Genomic DNA, 23,110 nt, shown 5'->3' with positions numbered 1-23,110 from the left:
AGCACCAAAAGAAATTAGGTGGCAATGTTGTGGAAAGTTAAGCTCGTCTCTTTGGGGCTACAACACACCTAGTATTCACATGGTTTCTATGATGGCTCTCACTTTGGTATCCATTTTGAGGGCCTTTCCCTAGGAACCCCTTTGATATCAAACAAATTTTCACAACTAATACTGCAAAAAAAAAAAAAAAACAGGTTTTAATGGTGTGGAATGTTTAGTACTTATCTCTTGTCAAAAACATACGGCTGAGATGGGAGGAAAAACACATGATTCCCAGGCATCAATACAGAATTCTTAAGAATCCATTTCTAAAGCGAATCCCTAGGGACTATCCAGCCACTCAAGCTGTGTAAGAGCAACTCCAACAGACTTTTTAGATGTCAGATGCTCTTTATTATAAAGGGCCAAAAGAAAAATTAAGGGTCCAACAAACTCTCTACTACTTAAAAGTTAAAATAACTTATACAAAAATTGAGACCAAAACCCAACAATATAATATAAAAGCATAAAACAATACTTTTCATAATTAGTAAGATTTCAAATCTTACTAAGGGTCGTTGGGCCCATATGGATTATCACATTGACAATCAACCACAACATTCTTTTAAATTTTATGAAAAAGCTCATATTCCGAATTTTATTTTTTTTAAATAAATTTTTTAAGCATGATTCAAGGTGTTGAAAGGAACAGTTACCGATCTCCCAAAACTTAAAATTATAAATCGACGATGAAAAATAATGATTTTTATTTTTTGTTCCAAGGTTTTACAATTTCACTCTCTAGAAGCCTATGGCGAATCATGTTTTTGGATTCCAAAATATGAGGTCATGACTCTTAATAAGACTTGAATCAATTTTTAATAAATGAAAGATTTGTTGAGTCTGTTGGAGCACTTAAACAAATTTTAGGTTAGTTAAAATAACAATTGCCAGATTTTGACAAAATATGCTCTTTATTGTAAAGAGCATTGCTGGAGATGCTCTAAGTTCAACAACTTTTAAACTTTCAGTATACAAATGGTAAAACATTTTTCTATCATCTTTTTTTTTTTCTTCCTAAAATGAAATAATATTAAGAGTGTGAATCATGTATTCTTTAACTTGGATAACTATCGAATTCAAAAATTTAGTTTACCTGCTACAAATTAATAGATTAGCACTTAGAAGATTTGTAGAATCACAAGTCAATACTTAGATGCTCGTCGTGCTGTTGTATTAAATTTTTAGGAGCTTTCCGTGCTGAACACCTTGAACACTTGGCATCCTTGACACATGTCAATGCAACACTGATTATATGGTTACAATATTGGGTTCACCTGTTTCAATACCGAAACTGGAACCATTGTACACACTGCAGCAATCTCAAAGAATTTCCGATGGTTTGAACTCTCGGGCCAAGGCTCCAACATGTTGGCCATTTAAAGGACTGAAGGTTGTAAGTTTTCAGTATAACTATCATAAAACCAAAGAAACAAATGTCGCCTATTCTGAATAACAGATACAATGGTAAGACAATTGGCACAACTTAGATTTGAAAAAGAAATAATTATAAAGAACAGATAACAAAACATTCTCGATAATGTGAGTCAACTGCAAGGTTACAGCCCAATTACTCATGGATCAAAAGAGTATATAGAGAATCCATACCTTAAGAGGCATGAAATTCACAAAACAACATGAAGGAACAAAGCTCTTCATCTTTTCAAAATCTGTTGCCTATTTAAGATCACTAGAGTTCTTTGACCGGTTGGCAAAAACCCTTTTCATCCATTTCTCTTGTGTTGTAGTAAGATTTGAAAACCTTGGATGAGATGAAGAAAGATCTTGAGATGCACCTTGGACTGGCAGTTCGGCGGGAAGTGCAGAAGCGGTGCTGGTAAAGGCATTTAGAACAAGGAAGGCCAGTATAGGCGAGAGATCCAAGCCTCCAAGAGGAGGGATAATCCCACGGAATATATTCAAGTAAGGATCACATAAAGTGCTGTGCCCTCCAAAAAAATTACAAACTTATTAAAAAGTTGAGGAATATAGAAAATATAAAATCAAAATGGAAGAAATGCAGAAAGCGATTAAATCACGATTTAATAGTTGTCAATTAAATCACAATTTTTTTCAAAAAATCATGAAGTTCTTGAATTTTTTTTTTTTCAAAAAATTACGATCAATCATGGTTTAATTGACAATTTTTTTCAAAAAAGAAAAAAACAGAGTATTTTTGTTTTTAGCATTTTTTTATCATTTAATATATGATACATATATATTTTTTTATAATTTTAAAAAATATTTTTATTTTTTAATTTACCCGATGTTTTCCCGATTTTATTGATTTTGCTGAATCTTTCTATTGCCAAATTATTCCCGAACCCCGACTTTGTCACTATGCTTGGAGGTGACAAAAAATTCCCAAATGTACACTTTACATAGCTTAATGAGGCACTGTCTAAAGCTAAGATCATCAGATCATTGTGGGGAAATGGTTAACACTAGTATGGTTGGTTTACAAGAATGAGGCAAGATGTTTAACTATTTACGTGTTTATCGTGGAAACAGAAGTAATTGTTTCATGGAGAATCAGAGAATTTAAGGTTTTAATGCAACTATATGAAAATATAACTGTTTTAATCGCAGATTACTTGAAAGTATGGAAAAATTGACCAGGTCAATAGAATACCTGAGGGGGCTGACAATGGCAGGAGGAGAGTTGGGAAACCATGTCAAAACAAGCCTCACAACCAGGAGAGTATTGTAGATGTTCAAGAAATTCAAAATTCCATTAGTCACCACAAGCCCTGCAACTGAATCACCCGGTAAAATGGCGGCAAAGTTGTGTGAGGACAAGGAGTTCGAACTTGAATTGTTTCTGCAACGGATCTGAAAGTACAGCTCAACAATGTAACCATGCCCCTTAATATTAAAACCTACAAGATTAGCTAAGAAGACCACCATATACGATGGACATCATCAACATCATAGAAGCTTTATCCGGACAATTTGGGGTTGGAACCATATAACATGAGCAAGAAATGAAAAATAAAGGAACATTTTGACGGTGCAAAGGCAAAAATTCAATGGAGCAGGGTATGTACTTGTATCACCATACATCCCTCAGATAAATAAATATATTTTCCACCATTTCTGAGCACTTCATGGATGATATACTTCTACATATTTGTTGTTTGGAGTGGTAACTACCTTTCCTATTGACTCTTGGACCTCATTGTTTTTCTAGACAGAAACAGCACATGATGTAAGCCTACTTATAAGAGAGATGTTCACATAGTGAGCTCACCATCAAAAGAGCCAAGTGCATCAAAGTCTTCTATTGGAAAAAATCTACCTCAGGCTCTTAACAAGTCACTACACTGCCCAAAGTTTAACATAAAAACAAAAAATTCCCCTATGTTCCTTCTAATAATAAGGGGACACATTGACTTACCATGCTTCTATCAATGATTACATCACGATGGAAGTACCACTCCTAAAATGTTTTTTTTTTTTGGTGCAGGATATTGAGTGGAACACGCGTCATACACTTTCTCTAACGAACTTTGATTTACTAAAGAAACATTGGTTTTAACTATATTTTTGTATATAATTTAAATAATTCGAATGTCTTTTTTTTCTAGGCAAGCAAGGGGTTAGTCGTTAGTAAAGAAGAGGGTGGGTTTAGTGGGATTTGAACCTAGTTCATGGACCAACACTCCTCAAGCCTTTACCAACTTAGCTAAGTTGGCACCTTCTAAATACTTAGAAAGTATACTATCTTATCAATCTATATTGTATATTTATATGAATTAGTAATTTAAAGAGCATATCTCTCAACATGATAACCTGCATGGATATGTCAACATATCGGTTTGTGGAAGTCAACATGTTTTACACTGTGATTAGTTTCTTTAATTGGCAAAATGATCTCCCTAAGACAAACTAATTAGTAACTTTAATGGAAATTTCATGACATAGACGCATGTCTTGAAGTATATCTGTGATATCTATTTTTGGGTTGTTTTACCAAAGAATAATTATTTTCTGATTCCCCCCTCTGACATACAGGTCCTCATCACAGAACCGTATATCATTTGCCTCAGGATACGCATAACCATAAATCTTTTTCTTGTGCATCCCAAGGCAAATGATCTACGATTATGTGATGGGAGAGCATAGGTCAGAGGGGGCATCAGATTAGCATGACTCTTTACTGAATTGGGTGAGTGAGAAGTAAAAAATATTGTACCTACCATACGCATTTTTAAAATATTTAGCAGATAAGAGAAATCCCCTATTCGGTTTGTGGAAGTCAACATGTTTGACACTTGGTAAAAGGGTTTGGCACCGATATATGCTTCTGCATCTTTGTTACATCGTTAGAAGTTGATAAAATAAAATTTTTTTTTGGGTAGATTATCAAGGAACAAATCTATGACAACATGGTCATAATGCATACTACCAACTTCCAGTTCCATGCGCAACTCCGATGTTTGGAAGCTTAATTCTAGTGGTGACAATAGTAGCATTGGTGGTGGTGGTGGTGGTGATGATAATGGCCACCTCTACCCTCTGGTTTAATGTTGGGACGACTGGTCACCAAACATAAGTTTGACCAACAAGGTGGATCTAATAAATGACATGTACCACAAATCGACAGAAGTTTGATTTGAAATTATTTGGAGATAAAAAAAATATGAAATACCTCTTCTTTTTCTTTTTTGATACGTAAGTAGGTGTAAAGGCTAGGTTTTGATATCAAGTATGTGGTTTTGATCCCATAATCATAATCCTAAAACTTCTAGTAGTTTATTTTTTAATTTTTTTTATAGTATAAATTTTATTAAGAACAATAGGAAAAGGAAGCCGAGGTGGCCCCCAAGGGTACAAAGGAAAAAAGGCAAAAGAAGACAAGAAACAAAGAAAAAGAAAACTTCTAGTAGTTTTAGTAGTATTTTTAATTTTGAATTAAAAAAAAAAAAAAAAAAAATCTAGGTAGTGTAGGGTTCAATTGTAGTGTCTTAATTGGTTGTATTATGCAAAATTGTAAGGATTGAAGGATTTGGCTTTTGGTTAGGAGGTTGATCACTCTCCAAAGGTCTTTGGATGACCAAGATCTCCATGAAGAGAATGATTTTATTCTCTATTCCTTTTATTTTTATTTAATTCAATTTGATTTAAGCAACACAATGAGGCCGTAAAATAATGGTTTCCTATTAAAATATTATAAAAAAAAACACAAAATTTCCACTCAGAAAAATATAATTAGGATCGCAACCCAACCTTCACACATAAATCTATCAAATAAAATTTTCTTTTCTAAAACATGGGTTGCTCCTCCTATCACTACAACTGGTCAAAGAGTCCAACTGATAACATAGAACAAATGACCCTAACTTTCAGATACTTGAACAAAAAAGAAGGTCTAACGATCTAACTATCCGTATTCTCCTATTTGGAAAATTTGAAATTTACAAAAATGCTTTGCTGCCAATTATGGGTGGAGAGAATTTTGGTAAAATTCAATCCTGCATAGTACTTAATACCGCATTTCCTTCTTACCACGAATCACAATATTGATGTTGTGAACCCTAAAGTGCAAAACCATAATCCTGCTCCATATAAAGGTTTCAATAATTCACTGTCACAAAATTCTCCAAATTTTTTCAAAAACGGGAAACTTCACCAAACAAGTGACCAACCCATTAAATCAAATAGGGTAAAATTTCTACTCTTCGACCTCAACATTTTATTTTTCTTTGGGGTTAGAGCCATAGCTCTGTTGGTTTGATACATTACAAAGCATCTTTGAGGTAGATGGGTTCAAGTCCTTCTGTATCTTTCTTCAACCTTCAAATTCCAATAACAAGATACGATTTTTATAGAGGTGGAAGATAGTAGATACTTGAGAAAGAAACCTAAAAACATCATTCGTATAATCCCCAATTTTTTTCAAATATTCCGAATTTTTCGAATCCGAACTTGGTTGCCATTGTAATTCATCACAAAAGCACATACACACAGACATAGAGACAGACAGAGAGGGCATGTTTGAAGAAAATACCTGGGAAAAGCTGCGGAGATCCTCAGAAAAGCTGAAGAATTTCTGAAAAACAGGATTCGCTACAGCTATAGAGTTAAATTTCTTGAAACATCGATCAATAGTTGAGACAAGTAAGTTGTGCAGGTCCCCTATAATGTCCGAATTGGGTTTTTTCAAGGAATGTTTGAAAGATGGAGGAGCGAAAGGTGTTTGAAGAAATGCAGAAGAGAGGAGACAATTGGAGACGAACTTGACCTCAGACTTTGGCTTCTGAGTTGAATCAGATAAAGAAGAAGAAGGAGAAGGAGAAGGAGAAGCCATGTGTGCTTTATTTTGGTTTTTAGGCTCCAAGAGCGAAAAACAGTGAAGATGGTTTGTTTATCGTTGGTGCCAAAGATAATGTTTAGATATTTCATAGTTCCCTTTTACTGCCACGTGGCATATCCAATCGATTGCCTACGTGACAAGTCTAGGATCGTACATCTGCATTCCTAGGGAACTGTATTACTTGATGGGACACATATCACAAGGAGTACACATCTATGATTCCAAAGTTGTCACGTCAAGATAGTCAATTGAGTTGTCAAATTGGATAATCAAATTATCACTGGTCATAGAATAATACTGAAGTAACCTTTGACTGAATCTCATATCGCACTTCTTAATGTGAAAGTGTACGAGAGCCATAGATGCCTTTCATCGATAAATGAGTGAAAAATACCAATCACATCTTAAAAGAACAAATTCACCCGCAAGCCTGAATATTTTTCAACTAAGATGAAGATTGCTTTGATGAAAGATCACACCAAGCAACTTTCAAATTTAATTCAAGATAATATCTAAAAATGCAGTCTTATATCAAATATGATAAAATCCAATGCTATGGTTCAAGCATGAGCCAATATAGATAAATTCAAAATATAATCAAACCAACAAAGAAAAATACTTAGCAGGACAATCATGGTTTGGTTTTATTCCTAAAAAAGATAAATATCATTCCATGGAGACTGTTGAATTCAATTCATTACTCCCTGTTGTTTTTGTTGTCTCCAATGGGATTGATTCGACACTTTCACCGCCATTCTCATTTTGCACGTTGGTATTTGCAAGAGGTGCCAAGTTTCTGCAACAAAAATTATGGGCGTAAGAAAATAAAAACTTATTATACATTCTTTATGTTACAAAGGCAATACAAGTTACGTACCTTGAGTGAGAGGATCCAACTGTGGCTTTCTCGAAGCGTTTCAATGTAGGAGTCGAGTTGACATGATGTACCTTTAAAATCAAAATCAATTGTCACTACATTTATTTAGAGGAAAGTCTCTACGTCCACATGCACATGCATACACAAAAATGCACACGTGCTAGACGGTATATTGAATTCACAACCTCCCACTTGGGTGGAGACATGCAAGAATTGATACTAATTATAAAAATCTTTGAAATTGATTATTATTTTCTCCAAAATATAAAAAGCAATCTTTTTTATTTATTTTTTGGGTTAACGTAGGATGAAGTATATATTAATAATACAAAACCTCAAAAAAGTTATTGATGGAAGAAAAATGCTTAAGTAACTTGAAATACCACTCAAAGTAGCACTGAAAGTGTACTTTAGTGTGTAGGAAACCATAAATGCTTTTTCTCGAGATACAAGTGTTACATAGTCAACGAAAATTGATGGTTCTCTACATACATATACTACTTTGAGTGTTATTTTGAGTCATTATAGCAAGGTTTTCAATGGAAATATTTCTCATATAGTGATAATAAATGTTTGCCTATATTCACCTTAATGGCAAAAGGCAAGCATTTTTTGTACAATGAAGTATAAATAAGAAAGATGCAAAATTGACTTTCGACGACAACACACTAAAGTGGATGTGATGATTTTCTTCAATATATGAGTGAAAAACATCTCTGCTTATTTCATGCACACCACCACGTCAATGTAGAGTTGTTGTCATTGTTACATCAATATAATATTGACAAAATAATTACTAATAATGACAACAAAACTATCTTGGTTTTTTTTTTTTTTTAACATTATTAAAAGATTAATATAAATATTTTTAGAGTTGTGATAATCTGACGCTCTTTATATACTCCTTGACAATGTAGTGGTAGAATCATAGATCTTTTTCTTTGAGATGCACAAGTTAAAATATCTATAGTCCTATCATTGCCACGTCAAGGAATGTACAAAGAGTGATAGGTTTTAAAGCGTCAGATTCTCGTTAGTCTATTTTTAAGGGATATCTTTAAAAAAAAATTATGATTGTTGAGAGGCACGCACATACCTTAGAAACAGACAAAGACTTCAGAGAGCGTCGGTTGATCAAATCCTCCTATAAAGACCGAAGGTTATTCATATAAAAGCCCATTTTATTACTTCAAAGCATATTTATTAATGAAAGATAAGCTTGGTAATTAGCATCACCTCTTAGATCTAACAAATAATCAGAAGCACCGTCATGGATGATCAAAAAAAGTGATAGTAAAGGTAAACTGAAGTAAAACAAATTTAAATTTATTTTTAAACTGTTCATAGGCATTTATTTGAAGTTTGAAAAAGGGAGTTAAAATAAATTTTAAAAATGCAATAACAACTAGATAACTTGTTTGGTAAAATATTCTATTGCCAAATAGGGGATTTCTCTTTATCTGCTAAATATTTAAAAAATGCGTATGGTAGGTACAATAGTTTTGACTTCTCACTCACCCAATTTAGTAAAGAGTCATGATAATCTGACGCCCCCATCACATAATCGTAGATCATTTGCCTTGGGATACATAAAAAAAAAGATTTATGATTATATATATCCCGAGGCAAATGGTATATGGTTCTCTGATGAGGGCCTGTATGTCAGAGGGGGGAATCAGAAAATAATTATTCTTTGGTAAAACAACCCAAAAATTGATATCACAGACATACTTCTATATCATGAAATTTCCATTAAAGTTATTATTTAGTTTGTCTTAGGGAGATCATTTTGCCAATTAAAGAAACCAATCACAGTGAAACATGTATATATATAGAAACTAGAAGTACCTTTTCTCTTTTAAGAAGACTAAGGGAACCCATTATAGTTTTTTCCATTGCTTTGAGCTGAGCCAGGTCATTGATCTTTTCTGGGTTCATCCATGTACTGAAAGAGGAAAAATATTAGAAAAAAAAAAAAAAAAAAAACTAAACTGATACTACTAGAAAGTTTAGAATGTTCATAAAAGTGACTATGAATTAATTTTGATATTTACTATTGCCACACCAACTGTGTGCAATTCTTTGAAAATTGAAATTTAAGGGTATTTTGATAAAAATCAATTTTTTTAAGGGCATTTTCCAAACAACATTCAATTCTCAAAGTGTAGTTATTGCATTTTAACGTGGGCACACGTTAACAAAATCCATATAAAGGTTTCAAGCATGGAAAGTAGCTTATAAGAAAGTTATAAAAAAAAACCTTTAAAAAGTCATTATTAATTAATTTTATATAACTATAAATATTTTAAGCCTCCAAAGTTTCTTGTAAGAAAGTTAAAAAAAATAGCAAACAGAGATTGAAAAGCCTTAGTGCGTTATATTAGTAGCTAACTCTAAAGATGGATAAAAAAAAATAAGAGTCATGATAATCTGATGCCCCCCCTTTGACATCCACCCCCATCACAGAATCGTAGATCATTTACCTTGAGATACACAAGAAAAAGATTTATGATTCTGCGTATCCCAAGGCAAATGATCTATGATTCTGTGATAAGGGTGCAGAGGGCATCAGAAAATTATTATTCTAAGAATAATTTAGTGAAAAATTTGGAAATAGATAATATTTTTGTCCAATTATGTAATGCCATATGATTTTAAAACATTTACGATACTTGATAAATTTATTTATCTGTGTAAATACCTTCGAAGTGTATTTATATTTATACCCATTTGATTAGTCATGAAAAACAAAAAGAGAATTAATAAAGGTAAATTCAATACAAAATTTATTTACATAGAAGTATGTAAATATTTCCTATCCATATCCAGATCAAAAGCAAAAATAAAAGATTGGATACCTCAGTGTAATGCACTTCTCAACAAGTTTTTGCTGTAATTGCTTCAATTCACTTTGAAGCACCTATAAAAATAACTCGAAGCGATAATGAAATCCGTTCTATTTGTTAAATAATAAAAATAATATAATACAACCATGTCAAGGGATGCATACCTCCATTCTTTCTTTCCTACAGAGATCAAACATGAAGCCAAGATAAGAATTTAGTTTTATTCATAGTATTTCATCGAAACGGTAGAGAGATGGGGTAAGATATATCACCAGTCAGGTTTTCAGAAGATTTATCAAAACAGTTTTTTAACCGTTTTGGTAATCAACTTATTTTTTTGAAATATAAGTTCTCTATAGTTTCCTTTTTCAATATCTTTTTATATATGCTAATCTTATACATGGAAACATATAAATAGCAATATTTGTAGTAGAAAAAAAGTGGAAGAGATCATCCGAAAGGCGTTGGGAGAGTTGAGTGTAGCTCTAAAAGTCTCCACAAAGGCATGAGACGACATGGATCTACAGAAATTTGACATCAGAGAACTCCCAAGAGTGAAGATCGATCAAGAATTTTCACTATGGCATCGAGAGAGTAAAGATCAATCCAAAAGAGGAGAAAAAAGTACATAGTGCCATTTGGAAGATTAATCCAAAACTTTCTGATTTATGTGAGAAATTTGCTTTTATATATTGTAGGTATTTTGGTTATTATGAACAAAACCTTAGTCATTTGTTAAACTCTTATAGCATGGGTATAGAAGATTTTTAATATACAAAAGGGGAATTATATAACCGGAAAATATAATTTGTTCATAAAATAAGTTTTTATCAAAATGGATAAAAACCCATTTTGAATTTTAGATACATATTTTGAGAACTTGACTAGTGTGATAATTTACCCGTCTTTCTCTAACGTTTTGGTTAATTTATTTTTATTTAGTGTACATTTGGAATCAATTTGATGATACATAAAGGATAAGAATTCTACCCATTGTCAGAAAACTTTCTTGGATCAACTTCATGATCGAAATGTTTGTAAGACTTTTGCAATGTCTGCCATATCAACAGATAGAAAAGAATAAATTATGACAGAAAACAACAATTTCTATCTAATTCGATCTATTAATTGTTAAAAATAAATAAATGCTAGCACTTACCCGAACAGTCGCACATTTACTGTACACAAGAACGAAGAAAAAGGTTTCAGTTTAAAAAAAACCATCCATTTCTATGGTAAGTTTATAATTGAATAAATTAAATTGATTTCTTCAGGAAATATTAACTACACACCTATATGATCTTTCTTGTAGTGTCATGTTGGACATCTTCCCAACTATGGAAGCTAAATCACTGAATCAAAAAAGGTATGAAGTGTAAACTAAACGTTGTAACCAAGCAAGCAGTCTAAACAAGAAAAAAATAAGACTAATCAAACAAGTTTTTGACAATTTATAGATTTTTTTGAATATGTTTTACAAAAAAACAACAATGCCTCATCCAATTGGAGTCCGGCCCAAGTCTTGTCTCTCCTTTTATTTAATTAGTCCAAAGCTAAGGTGCTATTTGTTAAACTGAAAAAAAAAAGTGTTAAATAGCATTAAGTGCTGAAATTTATAAGCGCTGAATTTAAGTGCTGGAAAGTTGTTTGTTTAGATGTTGAATCATGTTTGTTGCACATTTCTGAAGCTGGTAAATTATCTTTGTTACCTTTACAATCATATTATATATTGTTTGCATGTTTCAAATGCCTATTTCTTATCAAACACAATCAAATATATTATTTCTTATAAAATTAAAATATAATTTATTTTTAAGTAATAAATAATACTCAAATCTTCAATTTATAAATAATAATTTCTATTTATAAAAGCCCACAAATTTCAAATTAAAAATAATAATGTCATACAAGTCACCAAAATTTGAAATCAACATTAAAAGAACTTAATTTTGGATGAATAATTTTCAATGGAAATGAAGGATGTGTAATTATAAAAGCACGATACGAATTAATAAGGGCAACCCACACCATAGACAATTTTTTTTGTTTCATATGGGTTAAAGTTTTTGGAATGAGCACATTTTTAGTGAGGATGGTCTAGAGATCATCCTCACAGAAAATCAGTCCATTTTGAAACTTCTAACCCGTCAAAAATAGTTTTTTTTTTTTTTTTTTAAGGATGATTTACGGTTCTTGAACTTGTTTTGATAGGGTTAGAAGTTTCAGGATGGGTTGATTTTTGGTGAGGATGATCTCCTCATTGTAGATATCATCATCATCAAAAATCAACTTATTCCAAAACTTTTAACCCATATAAGACAAAATAATTTAGCCATGGTGTGGATTTATTAATTTATGAGTGCTTATATATTAATGAGGAGATCATCCTCACCAAAAATCAAGTCAATTCAAAATTTTTAACCCATATAAGACAAAATAATTTAGTCATGGTGTGGGTTTATTAATTTGTGGGGTGCTTATATACTTATCCATGGGATATAAGAGGTAATATCATTTTAAGTATAAGGGCATATTTGTCCGTGCTCAAAAAAATGAAGGGCATACTTGTCCGTGTTGAAAAAAGTGAAATGCTAATTACTTCAGCACTTTTTTTTAACATCAAAATAGTGGTGAATTTTTTTCACTTATTTTCAACAATAAGCGTTGAAAATATAGAGTAAACAAACGTGTTATTTTGACAAAAAGTGCTGAATTTTTTTTTATAGCAATAAACACTGATAAATAACGTAAACAAACACTGCCTAAGTCTGATATTATTGAGAGTATGTTCATACTTGTTATGGTTTGTGGACCCTTATGTTAGTGGTCAACATGGATTATGGTTCATCATTTAACATAGTACACATCAAGGGCATTTTTGTAATTTTATTAATATTATGTAAAATTTTAATTATATTTTCCTAGGGTTAGGATATATGTTTCTTTTTTTCATGAAAGGGTCAATCCGTAATTGCGAGTTATCCCTTTGTAATGGAATTGGTGTGATCCGTGAACATATCTCAATCTTAAGGGAACCATGTAAATCTTTGTGTGATTTCATCTTATTTTTTTCTTCAAATTCTTCGTTGCTTTTGTTTTTCTTAAAAATGTCTGCTCTCAATTTTTTTTTTTTTACTTCAATTTAAATATTTCTTCTAACTTGGACTGTGATGGGTCTTCGTTGAATATTCTCGATTTTTGACCTTTCAACTATCTCTAATGACTTTATCTTAGTTTATCGTTTATAAATCTTAAATTTTTTCAAATATGTTTGTTTTTTATTTTATCTTTTCTAGTCTTTCGACTTATTAATCTCAACATCCACATCTTGTCACTCAATTTATTAACTAATTCATTTAAACAAAAAAAAGAGAGGAAGAAATTATAATTTAAAAAAAAGGAGAAAAATAAGGATAGTCACCTCTTTCTGCCGACACATAGAGAAGGTTTACCAGTTGATGAGAAAGTTAAGACAGCAAGTTCGACATCGCATAGTGTAGCGAGTTCACTCGCCTTCTTCATTAGACCTGCCTTTCTCTTAGCGTAAGTTATCTGCCTGCGAATAGGAGTATCTAACCTCTCTATTCTTACTTTGACCTTGACTCCCCCCATTTCTCAGACTCCTTTGATCTAAAGAAACAAATAAATTATTTATAGACCTCTATGAGCTAAGGATTTAAGAATGTCTTAATGTTGGTGTTATAAATCCAACAAGGACAATTTATGACAGGAGACAAGAAATATAGAGATGGAAGATTTTATTTCATTTGTTCACAAAGTCCAATAAAAGAATTTATGGATTGAAGCTCATGTAGTGCTGGATTACTTAAAATGAGCTTCACATTCATTGGGTGCATTGATGCATGAATGTTTATCTTTCCCCTCTGTGGGCTTGCACAAAACATAAGGCTGATTTCTAGCCACTGGATTTGAGTATGTCTCGTCAATCAATGTACGTAATTTTACGTGTATTTATAGAATTTTTAGTGTTAAAACTTTCCAAATTTGCTTCATTTTCTGGGACAGCCAAATATGGTAACAAAATTTGAATCATGGATTTCTTAAAAGATTAGATTAAGAATCACATCAGCTGCATTGATGGGCCCACACAACACAAATAAGCTTGATTTCTGATTTATAGCCATTCGATGTGTTTTGAGTATTTCTTGTTACAGGCTGGTATTAGTTTAATTCAATATACGCAATAGGAGACGGAAAATGTTTGTTTTCATTTAAGAATCCAATAATCAATGTAGGAGCAGTGTCCAAAGATGGTAAATCAGGAATGTCGTGTTTACGTGTACACAAAAACATGCTCAAATGTCCCGTGAATGTAGAGGAAAACAATCTAAGAACTTAAAAAAAAAAAAGAAAGTAAAAGAAGATGTTCAACTTTGATAAACACATTTTAAGTTTGGGAATTTAGTGGCAGCCAATTTTCAAAGACTACAATTAGATTAAACGAACAATAATTTTTTTTTTTTCAATCTAATCTGAATCAAGAAACCTAATCTGTCATTATGAAGACGTCGGTCCGGTTCCACATGGTCCTTTGGGTTGGATTAATTTTGTTTTAAAATGTCACTACAACATTTTTGATGTATAGCGGCGGATTTTTTCGCTGCTACAGAATAGATTTTCGTCGGTAAAAATTGTTTGCGGTGATGAGCAGCGGAAAAGAGATCCGTAGGTGTTGCCTCGGTTGTTAAATGTAGCAGCGGATGCGATGTTCCGCTGTTATAGGTAATACCTATAGCGGCGTATAGTAATATCCGCTGCAATAGGTTATTTAAAATATATATATATATATATATATATATATAGCACATAGCAGCGGATATTATTATCCGTTGCTATAGTTCATTTAAAAAAAATATAAAATATAACACATATAGCGGCATATATTAATATCCACTGCAATAGATATTTAAATATATATAGTGGCGGATATTAAAATCTGCTGCAATAGATTATTAAAATAAAAAATAAAATACAACATGTATAGCGGCGGATATTAATATCCGTTGCAATAGATCATTTAAAAAAATATATATATAACGTGTATAGCAGTGGATATTAACATCCACTGCAATATGTCATTTTTTTAAATATATATATCTATATATATATATTACATTTACCCTATGTCCTCCAACTTGCATACATTGAAAACAAATATACAATAAACAATACCATATAGAACGTGAAAATGAATATTAGCAACGTTCTATTTCCTATGAGCAGAAGTGAAAATGAAAAACATTAACATTCTGCATGAAGAAACTATGAAGTACTACATTCTAGCTGTATCTTTTATTTTTTATTTTTAATGTATAAATAAGTTAATAATATATCCAACTAATTAAAACATAGAGGATTGTGAACATGGTTATACAGAAGTACTAATTATTCTCTTTCTGAATTGCTAAGTGTAAGGCAAGTTTGCAACTATGATCTCACAAGCATTAGAAAAATATAAATTTCATAAATAAAAGGAGAAGGTAGTTGTCAATCCATACCGAGTTTACAACAGTCAGTAATGTGACATGGTTGACAATCATAGCTCCATCCCTTATAACTGAGCCAACAATACAAGTAGGTACTTCTGCAAAGAAAGCTAACACAGTAAGCACAAGCATGAGAAAAAATGAACAGAAGTATGGCAGCACAAAATTTTACAAGGAAGATAATATCACTAAGGGAAGATACATACAACACATAATATGGAAAGTAGTAGAGAAAATTTTATTAGTAAAATATGAATTTGAATAGTCTTAGTTCATATACTGGTTAATCATTAAATAAACTAAAATGCTAACGTGGAGTTACTGAAAGGAGAAAATGATGTAGAAGTTAAAGATATAGTTTGTCTTTTAGGTCTTATTATCATATTAGGATGAAGAACTACTCTACATTAACAGAACAAGTCAATCCATGACTGTCTGACTCTTTCACTATTAATCTTTTGAGAAACATAACAACTTAAGATTGTTAGAGCTTAAGTAATAGCAAAAGCAATTTAATGTGATGGACATCTGAAATTTTGAACACTACTTAGTTGACCAATGTGTTTGCTACAATATGACAAGCTAGTATGCTAAATGAAAACACTATGACCCTGCAAAAGGAGACAAATTATGTTAAGATAACCACTTCTACATTTTCATTATAATTTTAATAACATTTCAAGTCATAACTAGCATATATTTACACTATACTTCATTACCAGGAAAGAATTTAATAGTCTTAATTGTCTAAAACTCAGGTTCACACATCCATCTATATGCAATTATCCAACTTCTTTTAGACAGAAATGACATTACTTATCAAAGGATCTTGAGACAGTCAAAAATCATGAAAAAATAATTTATCAAGAAGATTTTATCTCAGTGACAAATAATGCATAAGAAAACACAAATTTTAGCTATTGGCCAACAAAGACAAGCAGAAATAAATGCCTCATAGAAACAAATAACTCAAAAGAACATAGAAACCAGTGAGAGTCATGGACTAAGAAATGCACAATGTGAGGTAACGATAATTGGTTTCTAACAAACGATGTTTGAGCTTCTCCATCAGACATACTACTTAGATGAGAGAAATATACAGATTTCCTAGATATCACTACCGGTCTTCAGATTTTTTGCCTAAATAGTAGCATTGCTGAGTAGGTCAGCTACATGGATGGATGGAATGTTAGGGGAATCAGAGGCCATAGGCATTGATGAACCTCATGTTTGTTTTATGCAAAATGTGGCTATATCACATACAGAGATGAAATCACATGTAAATAAAGTAATTTGATATAACACTCAGATGCAAGACATGAGCAGATTAGTTACTCAAAAGAGTAGTGAACAACAAGCTTCTTACTAGATTAGGCATAGAACAATCAACCAATAGATTCCAAGAGGCTTTGATATGCATACATAGATGCACAAAATAAGATAATCAAATGACCAACCCAAAAAGCTTTATCCAAACTATTTGGGGTTGTCTATTTAACTATGTTGTTCTAGTTTAGCAAGAAAAAACATGGTGTTTGACATTTCATAAATAAAGAAAATTCAGATGCACTGTTGAAATATCCTGAGTTAATTACCTGAATATCATCACAAAACAAAGGATGATTAAATATCAGCACAAAACAAGTAAAGATGGAAAGCAACAAAAGCACTCAGTTTCTTTTCACCAACAAAAGCACTTAAGTATTTGTGTTGTTGATATTCAACATTCTGAAATCCTAGTTTAAGAGACATAATAAGTATTTCGTATCCTTTTAACCATAGTACCAAAGGGTTATGGTTAACTAAAAAAGAAGGAATTCTAAAAACTAAAAAGCAAATGTTGAGCTTATGGTATGTGCGAATGTGGAGAGTTTAGGTAAAGGAGCACGTAATTAATTTCAACACATAAGGGGCATCTCAAGTAGTCACCAAATTGTGGAGAGGAAGTTGTATCTACAGTTGTGGAAAGTATAATCCGCTATTATAAATCGATGTACTAAATAGGAAGTTGTATCTACAGCTGCTGAAAGTATAATCCGTTGTTATAAATCGATGTACTAAATAGGAAATATTCTATCTACAGCTGCAGAAAGTATAATCTGCTGTTATAAATCGATGTACTAAATAGGAAATATTCTATCTACAGCTGCGGAAAGTATAATCCGCCTCTAAAATGACCCCTGTAGCTGCGAAAAACATATTTCGCTGCTATATTAAATTTAACAAAATTGATATACAGAACCTATTAAACCGAGTTTTTATATAAACAAATTGATTTTTAGTAGCGGATATATTCATCCACTGCTATAGTCAATTTAAAAAAAAATTGATAAATTGAACAACTCACTTAACCGACCTTATATAAAAAAAATCATTTTTTAGTGGTGGATAAACTAATCCGCTACTACATTCAATTTAAAAAAAATTGATAAATAGAAGTGCACTGAATGTAAATATGCACGGGATCTTTATAGTGGCGGATAAAATTATCCACTGCTACATTCAATTTTAAATCAAAATTTCTATTAAAAAAAATTAAATGTTTATAGGGGCGGATAAAATAATCTATTGCTATATTACAATTTTAAAAAAAAATTGATAGACAGAACTCCTCACTAAATAGAAGTTTTTATTTAAAAAAATTGAATTTTTATAGTGACGGATACAATAATCTGCTGCTATATTTAATTTTATAAAAGATATTTTAATGGTGGACACAATACTCCGCTACTACATTTAATTGTAACAAAATAGATAAAAAGAAGGGAAAATTATTAGAAAAAATCTAATACAACAATTATTTAACAAAAAGAATTCAATTTATTAAAAATTACAAAAACGATAACAAACTGGTTATTCAATGGCTAACCATTGGATTTGCTAATCAATGGACAATTTTCTTATAAAATCTATCCAAGAACATATTTCTTTTTATTTTTTGTTAAATAATTTTTTTTTTTTTTTTTACGATTTTTTCTTGGAATTCTCTCCTCATCACGAACAACATTAAAAAAAAAAAAATTTTAGTTTCTTAGCGTATCACTTACAAATAATTATATGAGAAGAAGATGAAAATAAAAAAAATCGTTTTCTACTAACGGCACACCACACATAAATTTTTTTTTTTTTTACGATTTTTTCTTGGAATTCTCTCCTCATCATGAACAACATTAAAAAAGAATTTTTTTTTTGTTTCTTAACGTATCACTTACAAATAATTATATAAGCAGAAGATGAAAATTAAAAAAAAATCATTTTCTGCTAATGGCACACCACACATAAAAATACTTTTTTTTAAAAAAAATTGATATTTTTTTCTTGGAATTATCTTCTTATCACGAACAACATAAAAAAGAATTTTTTTTTGATTCTTAGCATATCACTTACAAATAATTTATGAGAAGAAGATGAAAATAAAAAAATTATTTTTTGCTAACGACACACCACGTATAAAAACTTTTTTTTTTTGCGATTTTTTTCTTGGAATTTTCTCTTCATCACGAACAACATTAAAAAAGATAATGTTTTTTTTATTTTTTAGCGTATCACTTACAAATAATTATATGAGAAGAAAATGAAAATAAAAAAAATCTTTTTCTGTAACAGCACACCACGCATAAAAATACTTTTCTTCAATTTTTTTTTTTTGTGTGATTTTTTTCTTGAAATTCTCTTTTCAACACGAACAACATTAAAGTAGATAATTTTGTTTCTTAACGTATCACTTACGAATAATTATATGAGAAGAAGATGAGAGAGAAAAAATCGGACATTGAATGGCCGATTTTTTAAAAAAAAATTCGAGAGAAAAAACGAACATTGAATGGCCATTTCATTTTTTTTTTTTTTAAATTAATTTTTTATTTACAAAATTAAAAAGAGAGAGAAAAAGAGGAGAGAGAAAATTGGCCATTGAATGGTCGGTATGTTAAAGTTTTTGTAATTTTTAATAAATTGCATTCTTTTTGTTAAATAATTGTTGTATTAGATTTTTTCTAATAATTTTCCCTAAAAAGAACTCACTAAACCCACAAAAAATAAATTATTTTTGTAGTAGCAGATAGATTAATCCGCTGCTATGTTCAATTTAAAAAAAAAAAAAATTTTGATTATTTTAGTGGCGGATAGTCTAATCCGCTGCTATATTCAATTTTAAAAAATGATTTTTAGTGATGGACATATGTTTTCCACTGCTATATGGACTGAGTAAGTATAGGGGGGGGGGGGGGTATGGAGGGATCCCTATAGCAGCAGCTACAATTATCCACTACAACAAATTCTATTTATAGATACGGATGAAATTATCCACTGCAATAAATATATCAATAGACGTGGATAAAATTATACACTATTATAAACAGTCGCTGTAGATAAAAAATGTTGTAGTGTGTTGATTTTCTTTTGTTCCAATAGATTCATTATATTGGGTCCAAATCTAATAATTAAAGAACTTATTGGATTGGTACCAACTTAGTACTAATCTGATCAAATTTGCTCCTTCACTAACCCTTGTTCCATAACTTAAATCTGAATAAATTGGTGGATGGACAGCGGATCAGCCCTTATGTTGGATGGATCTTCATCCATCTCATTTAAGCTTAATTAAGGCAAACAAAAACAACATATAAGTATACTAATTTGTTGTTTTTGGCTCTCAAAACATCATGACGTTCAAAACGATGAACAAACAAAAGAAAACAACTTTTAGGGAACCAACCTGTTTCTTGATAATTTGTAACGACCTCAAAGAGATATGAACTTAATTTTCCACACCATTAATACCTAGCTGTTGTTATGTATTTGTTGGGTTTGTAACTTTGTTTCGTCGTCGTCTATTGATTTTAATTTTCTTTTCATTCCATATAGATTCTATGAGAACACTTTATACTTCTAATTGTCTGTGTATTATAATCTACTATATGGGTGTTAACATGATTACATCATGGTTTAACAAGTGGTATCTCAGGGATTGGTGGTTCAAAAAGATTGATGGGGATGTAAAAGTAGGTTTGTTTTTTAAAATTATTTATAGATTTGAAATCCAATTACCATAAAGATACTACTATTATTATTATTATTATTATGTCGTGGGTTCTCACTAGATCTGCTAGTTTGGCATGTTGACTCGCTAGAACCAGGTCTGGTTTGTCTGAAACAACAAGGTCTAGAGCTTTGATATTGAACCTGTAAAGGTAGGGTCAAGTTCAGAAGCTTTTAACCCATTCAATCAGTTTAGGCTTAGGTTCTAAAATGTCGAATCCAGCTTGACCAGGCCCGTTATTATTCATGGTTTTTATATATAAAGAACAAGTATACTCTCATCTCTAAATCTTTTTCAACTAGGATAAAGATTACCTCTAGTTTGATGAAAGATAACTAAAACCAAACGAATTCCAAAGGTACATAAATTTAATATTTTATAAAGCTTGAAAAATATGCTGCACTCATTAGGACCGTCTGTGAAATTAACTGATTTAGGCCCAATGATGGTTTAGGACTGGGTTAGGAAAAGCAATATTGCAAAAAATACTTCGCAAAAGTTACTCAAAGATAATATCTAAAGCAGTCTCATACCAGGTATAATTAAAATCCAGTACTATGGTTCAAGCATTAGTCAATAAGACCAATTTAAAATATAATATAAACAATAGAGAAAAAATTCTAAGCAGGATAGTAATGGTTTGTTCTTAGATCTAATGGTTTTATTTCTTAAAAAAAAAAAAAATGGGAATCCTAAAGGATTCTTCATGCAAGCTCTCTATTAGGGGAGAAGACAAATATCATGCCATGTCCACTGCTTAATTTGACTGGTCACTCTCTGCTATTATTGTCGTCTCCAATGGGATTGATTCCACTCTTTCACCACCATTCTCATTTTGTCTGCTGGTCTTTCCAAGACATGCCAAGGTTCTGCAACAAAAATTATGGTTTCAATAGTGTACACAAGCATAAAAAAGAACTTATTAAACGCTCTTTAGATTATGAATCTAATACAAGTTATGTACCTCTGGTGAGAGGATCCAGCAACTATGGATTTCCGAAGAGTTTCATTGTAGGAATCCCGCTGACATGATGTACCTTTAAAAACATAATCAATTCTCACTACTTATTCTCTAGAGGAAACTCTCCTTACATATGTATGTACAGACAAATGCACACGTGCTGGACTTCGAGGGTGTATGTATGTACTCTGCATATGCTTGCATATTATACGATAGATACGCGTGTGAGCATCGGTGCCTATGCATATATAACCTAACCTCCAAACCTACTAACTTGTTACGTTGACATGATATATCGTATGTTTAGGTTGAATTCACAACCTTCCACTTGGGTGGACTGGGGAACTTCAGTCCCCCTGTCAAGATTTTTATGCTACTCCAATTGATAACAACGGTTGGAAAAAAATCTGCCGCTATAACCCTCACAAGAATTCTAAAATTTGTACCTGTGGGTGGATATATATATAAAGCATTGAATGCTAACTAAATTTTTTATATAAAAATCTTTGAAAACAATCTCTTCTTTTCTCCTAAGCACAAAAAATGCAATTGTTTTTTCTTTTTTTTGTAACGAAATATACATTAATATTGCAAAACCTGAAAAAAAGTTACTAACGGAAATTACAGGTAAACCATTTCATACATGCGTGTTTGCACATGCCACCTTCTAGTTCCTAAATGGTAATCTTTTTTTCTACAATGAAATATGAATAAATAGTACAAAATCTCAAAAAGTTATTGAAGAAAATGTTATTATGCAATGATGATAAATATTCAAAATAAAACATTTTTTAAGAGATATCTTTATAAGTTATATGATTGTTGAGGTCTGGAGTCACACACATACCTCTGATTCTGATGAAGATTTAAGCGAGTCTCGTTTGATCAGATCTGCCTATCATATAAATACCCCATTTCATTAGTTCAAAGCATTTCTATTAATGAAATGTAAGCTTGGTGAGCAGGACCCATTAGATCTAACAAATAAACAGAAGCATCGTCATGCATGACTAAACCATGTGATAAAAAAAAATGTAAACTGAAGTAAATTTTTTTGTCCTTAACATAGACATTTATTTGAAGTTAGAAAAAAGTTGATAATTTTTTTTTTTAAATGCAATAAAAACAGATATCTTGTTTGGTAAAACTTTGATTGCCAAACAGGGGATATCACTTATTTGCTAATATTAATAACGCATATAGTAGGTTCAATACTGGGATGACTTCTCACTCACCCAATTGGTGAAAAAAATGCAAAATAAAAATAATATCACAAATATTCTTCAAGACATGCATCTATCATGAAATTTCAATTAAAGTTAATAATAAGTTTGTCCTGGGAGATCATTTTGCCAATTGAAGTAACTGATCATAGTGAACACATTTATTTCAGTATATATCCATAAGGAAACTAGAAGTCCCTTTTCTCTTTGAAGATGACTAAGGGAATCCATTAGACTTTTTTCCATAGCTTTGATCTGATCCAGGTCATTGATACTATCTGGGTTCATCCATGTACTGAA

At 31.3% G+C, this 23,110-nt stretch overlaps 3 protein-coding genes across 4 annotated transcripts in view; all 3 read right to left on the bottom strand.

The window, feature by feature from the left end:
* Positions 1–1,530: 1,530 nt before the first annotated feature.
* Positions 1,531–6,409, bottom strand: YLMG2 (YGGT family protein). Of its 2 annotated transcripts, none has more exons than XM_086419262.1 (3): positions 6,050–6,406; positions 2,672–2,871; positions 1,531–1,981 (listed from the first exon to the last, which is right to left on the bottom strand). In XM_086419262.1, exons 1-3 carry the CDS (start codon positions 6,347–6,349, stop codon positions 1,717–1,719), a joined length of 765 nt encoding a protein of 254 aa, XP_086275388.1. In that variant the 5' UTR covers positions 6,350–6,406; the 3' UTR covers positions 1,531–1,716. The 2 variants fall into 2 exon arrangements, with proteins under 2 accessions (XP_086275388.1, XP_086275389.1); XM_086419263.1 differs by having other exon boundaries at positions 1,820–1,988; positions 6,050–6,409.
* A 414-nt stretch (positions 6,410–6,823) lies between these two features.
* LOC147388436 (agamous-like MADS-box protein AGL30) lies at positions 6,824–13,690 on the bottom strand. The gene is made up of 10 exons (XM_086418245.1): positions 13,500–13,690; positions 11,371–11,430; positions 11,238–11,256; positions 11,069–11,133; positions 10,243–10,258; positions 10,091–10,152; positions 9,081–9,177; positions 8,329–8,376; positions 7,233–7,303; positions 6,824–7,151 (listed from the first exon to the last, which is right to left on the bottom strand). Exons 1-10 carry the CDS (start codon positions 13,688–13,690, stop codon positions 7,022–7,024), a joined length of 759 nt encoding a protein of 252 aa, XP_086274371.1. The 3' UTR covers positions 6,824–7,021.
* A 7,693-nt stretch (positions 13,691–21,383) lies between these two features.
* LOC147388435 (agamous-like MADS-box protein AGL30) overlaps positions 21,384–23,110 on the bottom strand; it is a 6,229-nt gene continuing 4,502 nt past the window's right edge. Inside the window, exons 7-10 of the mRNA XM_086418237.1 lie at positions 23,000–23,105; positions 22,435–22,482; positions 21,591–21,649; positions 21,384–21,495 (exon numbers count right to left, since the gene is read on the bottom strand). Of these exons, the coding sequence (XP_086274363.1) occupies positions 21,384–21,495; positions 21,591–21,649; positions 22,435–22,482; positions 23,000–23,105 (325 nt within the window). The remainder of the gene's footprint in view (positions 21,496–21,590; positions 21,650–22,434; positions 22,483–22,999; positions 23,106–23,110) is intronic.

Source organism: Akebia trifoliata, chromosome 12 (assembly GCF_017979445.1).
Source record: "Akebia trifoliata isolate Shusen 1 chromosome 12, ASM1797944v1, whole genome shotgun sequence".
In the NCBI taxonomy this organism is placed as follows: Eukaryota; Viridiplantae; Streptophyta; class Magnoliopsida; order Ranunculales; family Lardizabalaceae; genus Akebia; species Akebia trifoliata.
Note: the sequence above shows the minus strand (reverse complement) of the source record. Positions and strands in the feature narration are given on the sequence as shown.

Excerpts from the sequence above, each read along its gene's own strand:
- LOC147388436 (XM_086418245.1), bottom strand. The coding sequence starts at position 13,690 with ATGGGGGGAGTCAAGGTCAAAGTAAGAATAGAGAGGTTAGATACTCCT. Across the intron at positions 11,431-13,499 it reads CTATGTGTCGGCAGAAAGAG|TGATTTAGCTTCCATAGTTG; the intron begins GTGACTATCCTT and ends TTTTTGATTCAG. Across the intron at positions 7,152-7,232 it reads GTTGGATCCTCTCACTCAAG|AAACTTGGCACCTCTTGCAA; the intron begins GTACGTAACTTG and ends TTTTTGTTGCAG.
- YLMG2 (XM_086419262.1), bottom strand. The coding sequence starts at position 6,349 with ATGGCTTCTCCTTCTCCTTCTCCTTCTTCTTCTTTATCTGATTCAACT. Across the intron at positions 2,872-6,049 it reads ATCTCCGCAGCTTTTCCCAG|ATCCGTTGCAGAAACAATTC; the intron begins GTATTTTCTTCA and ends CTGTACTTTCAG. Across the intron at positions 1,982-2,671 it reads GCCATTGTCAGCCCCCTCAG|CACTTTATGTGATCCTTACT; the intron begins GTATTCTATTGA and ends TGGAGGGCACAG.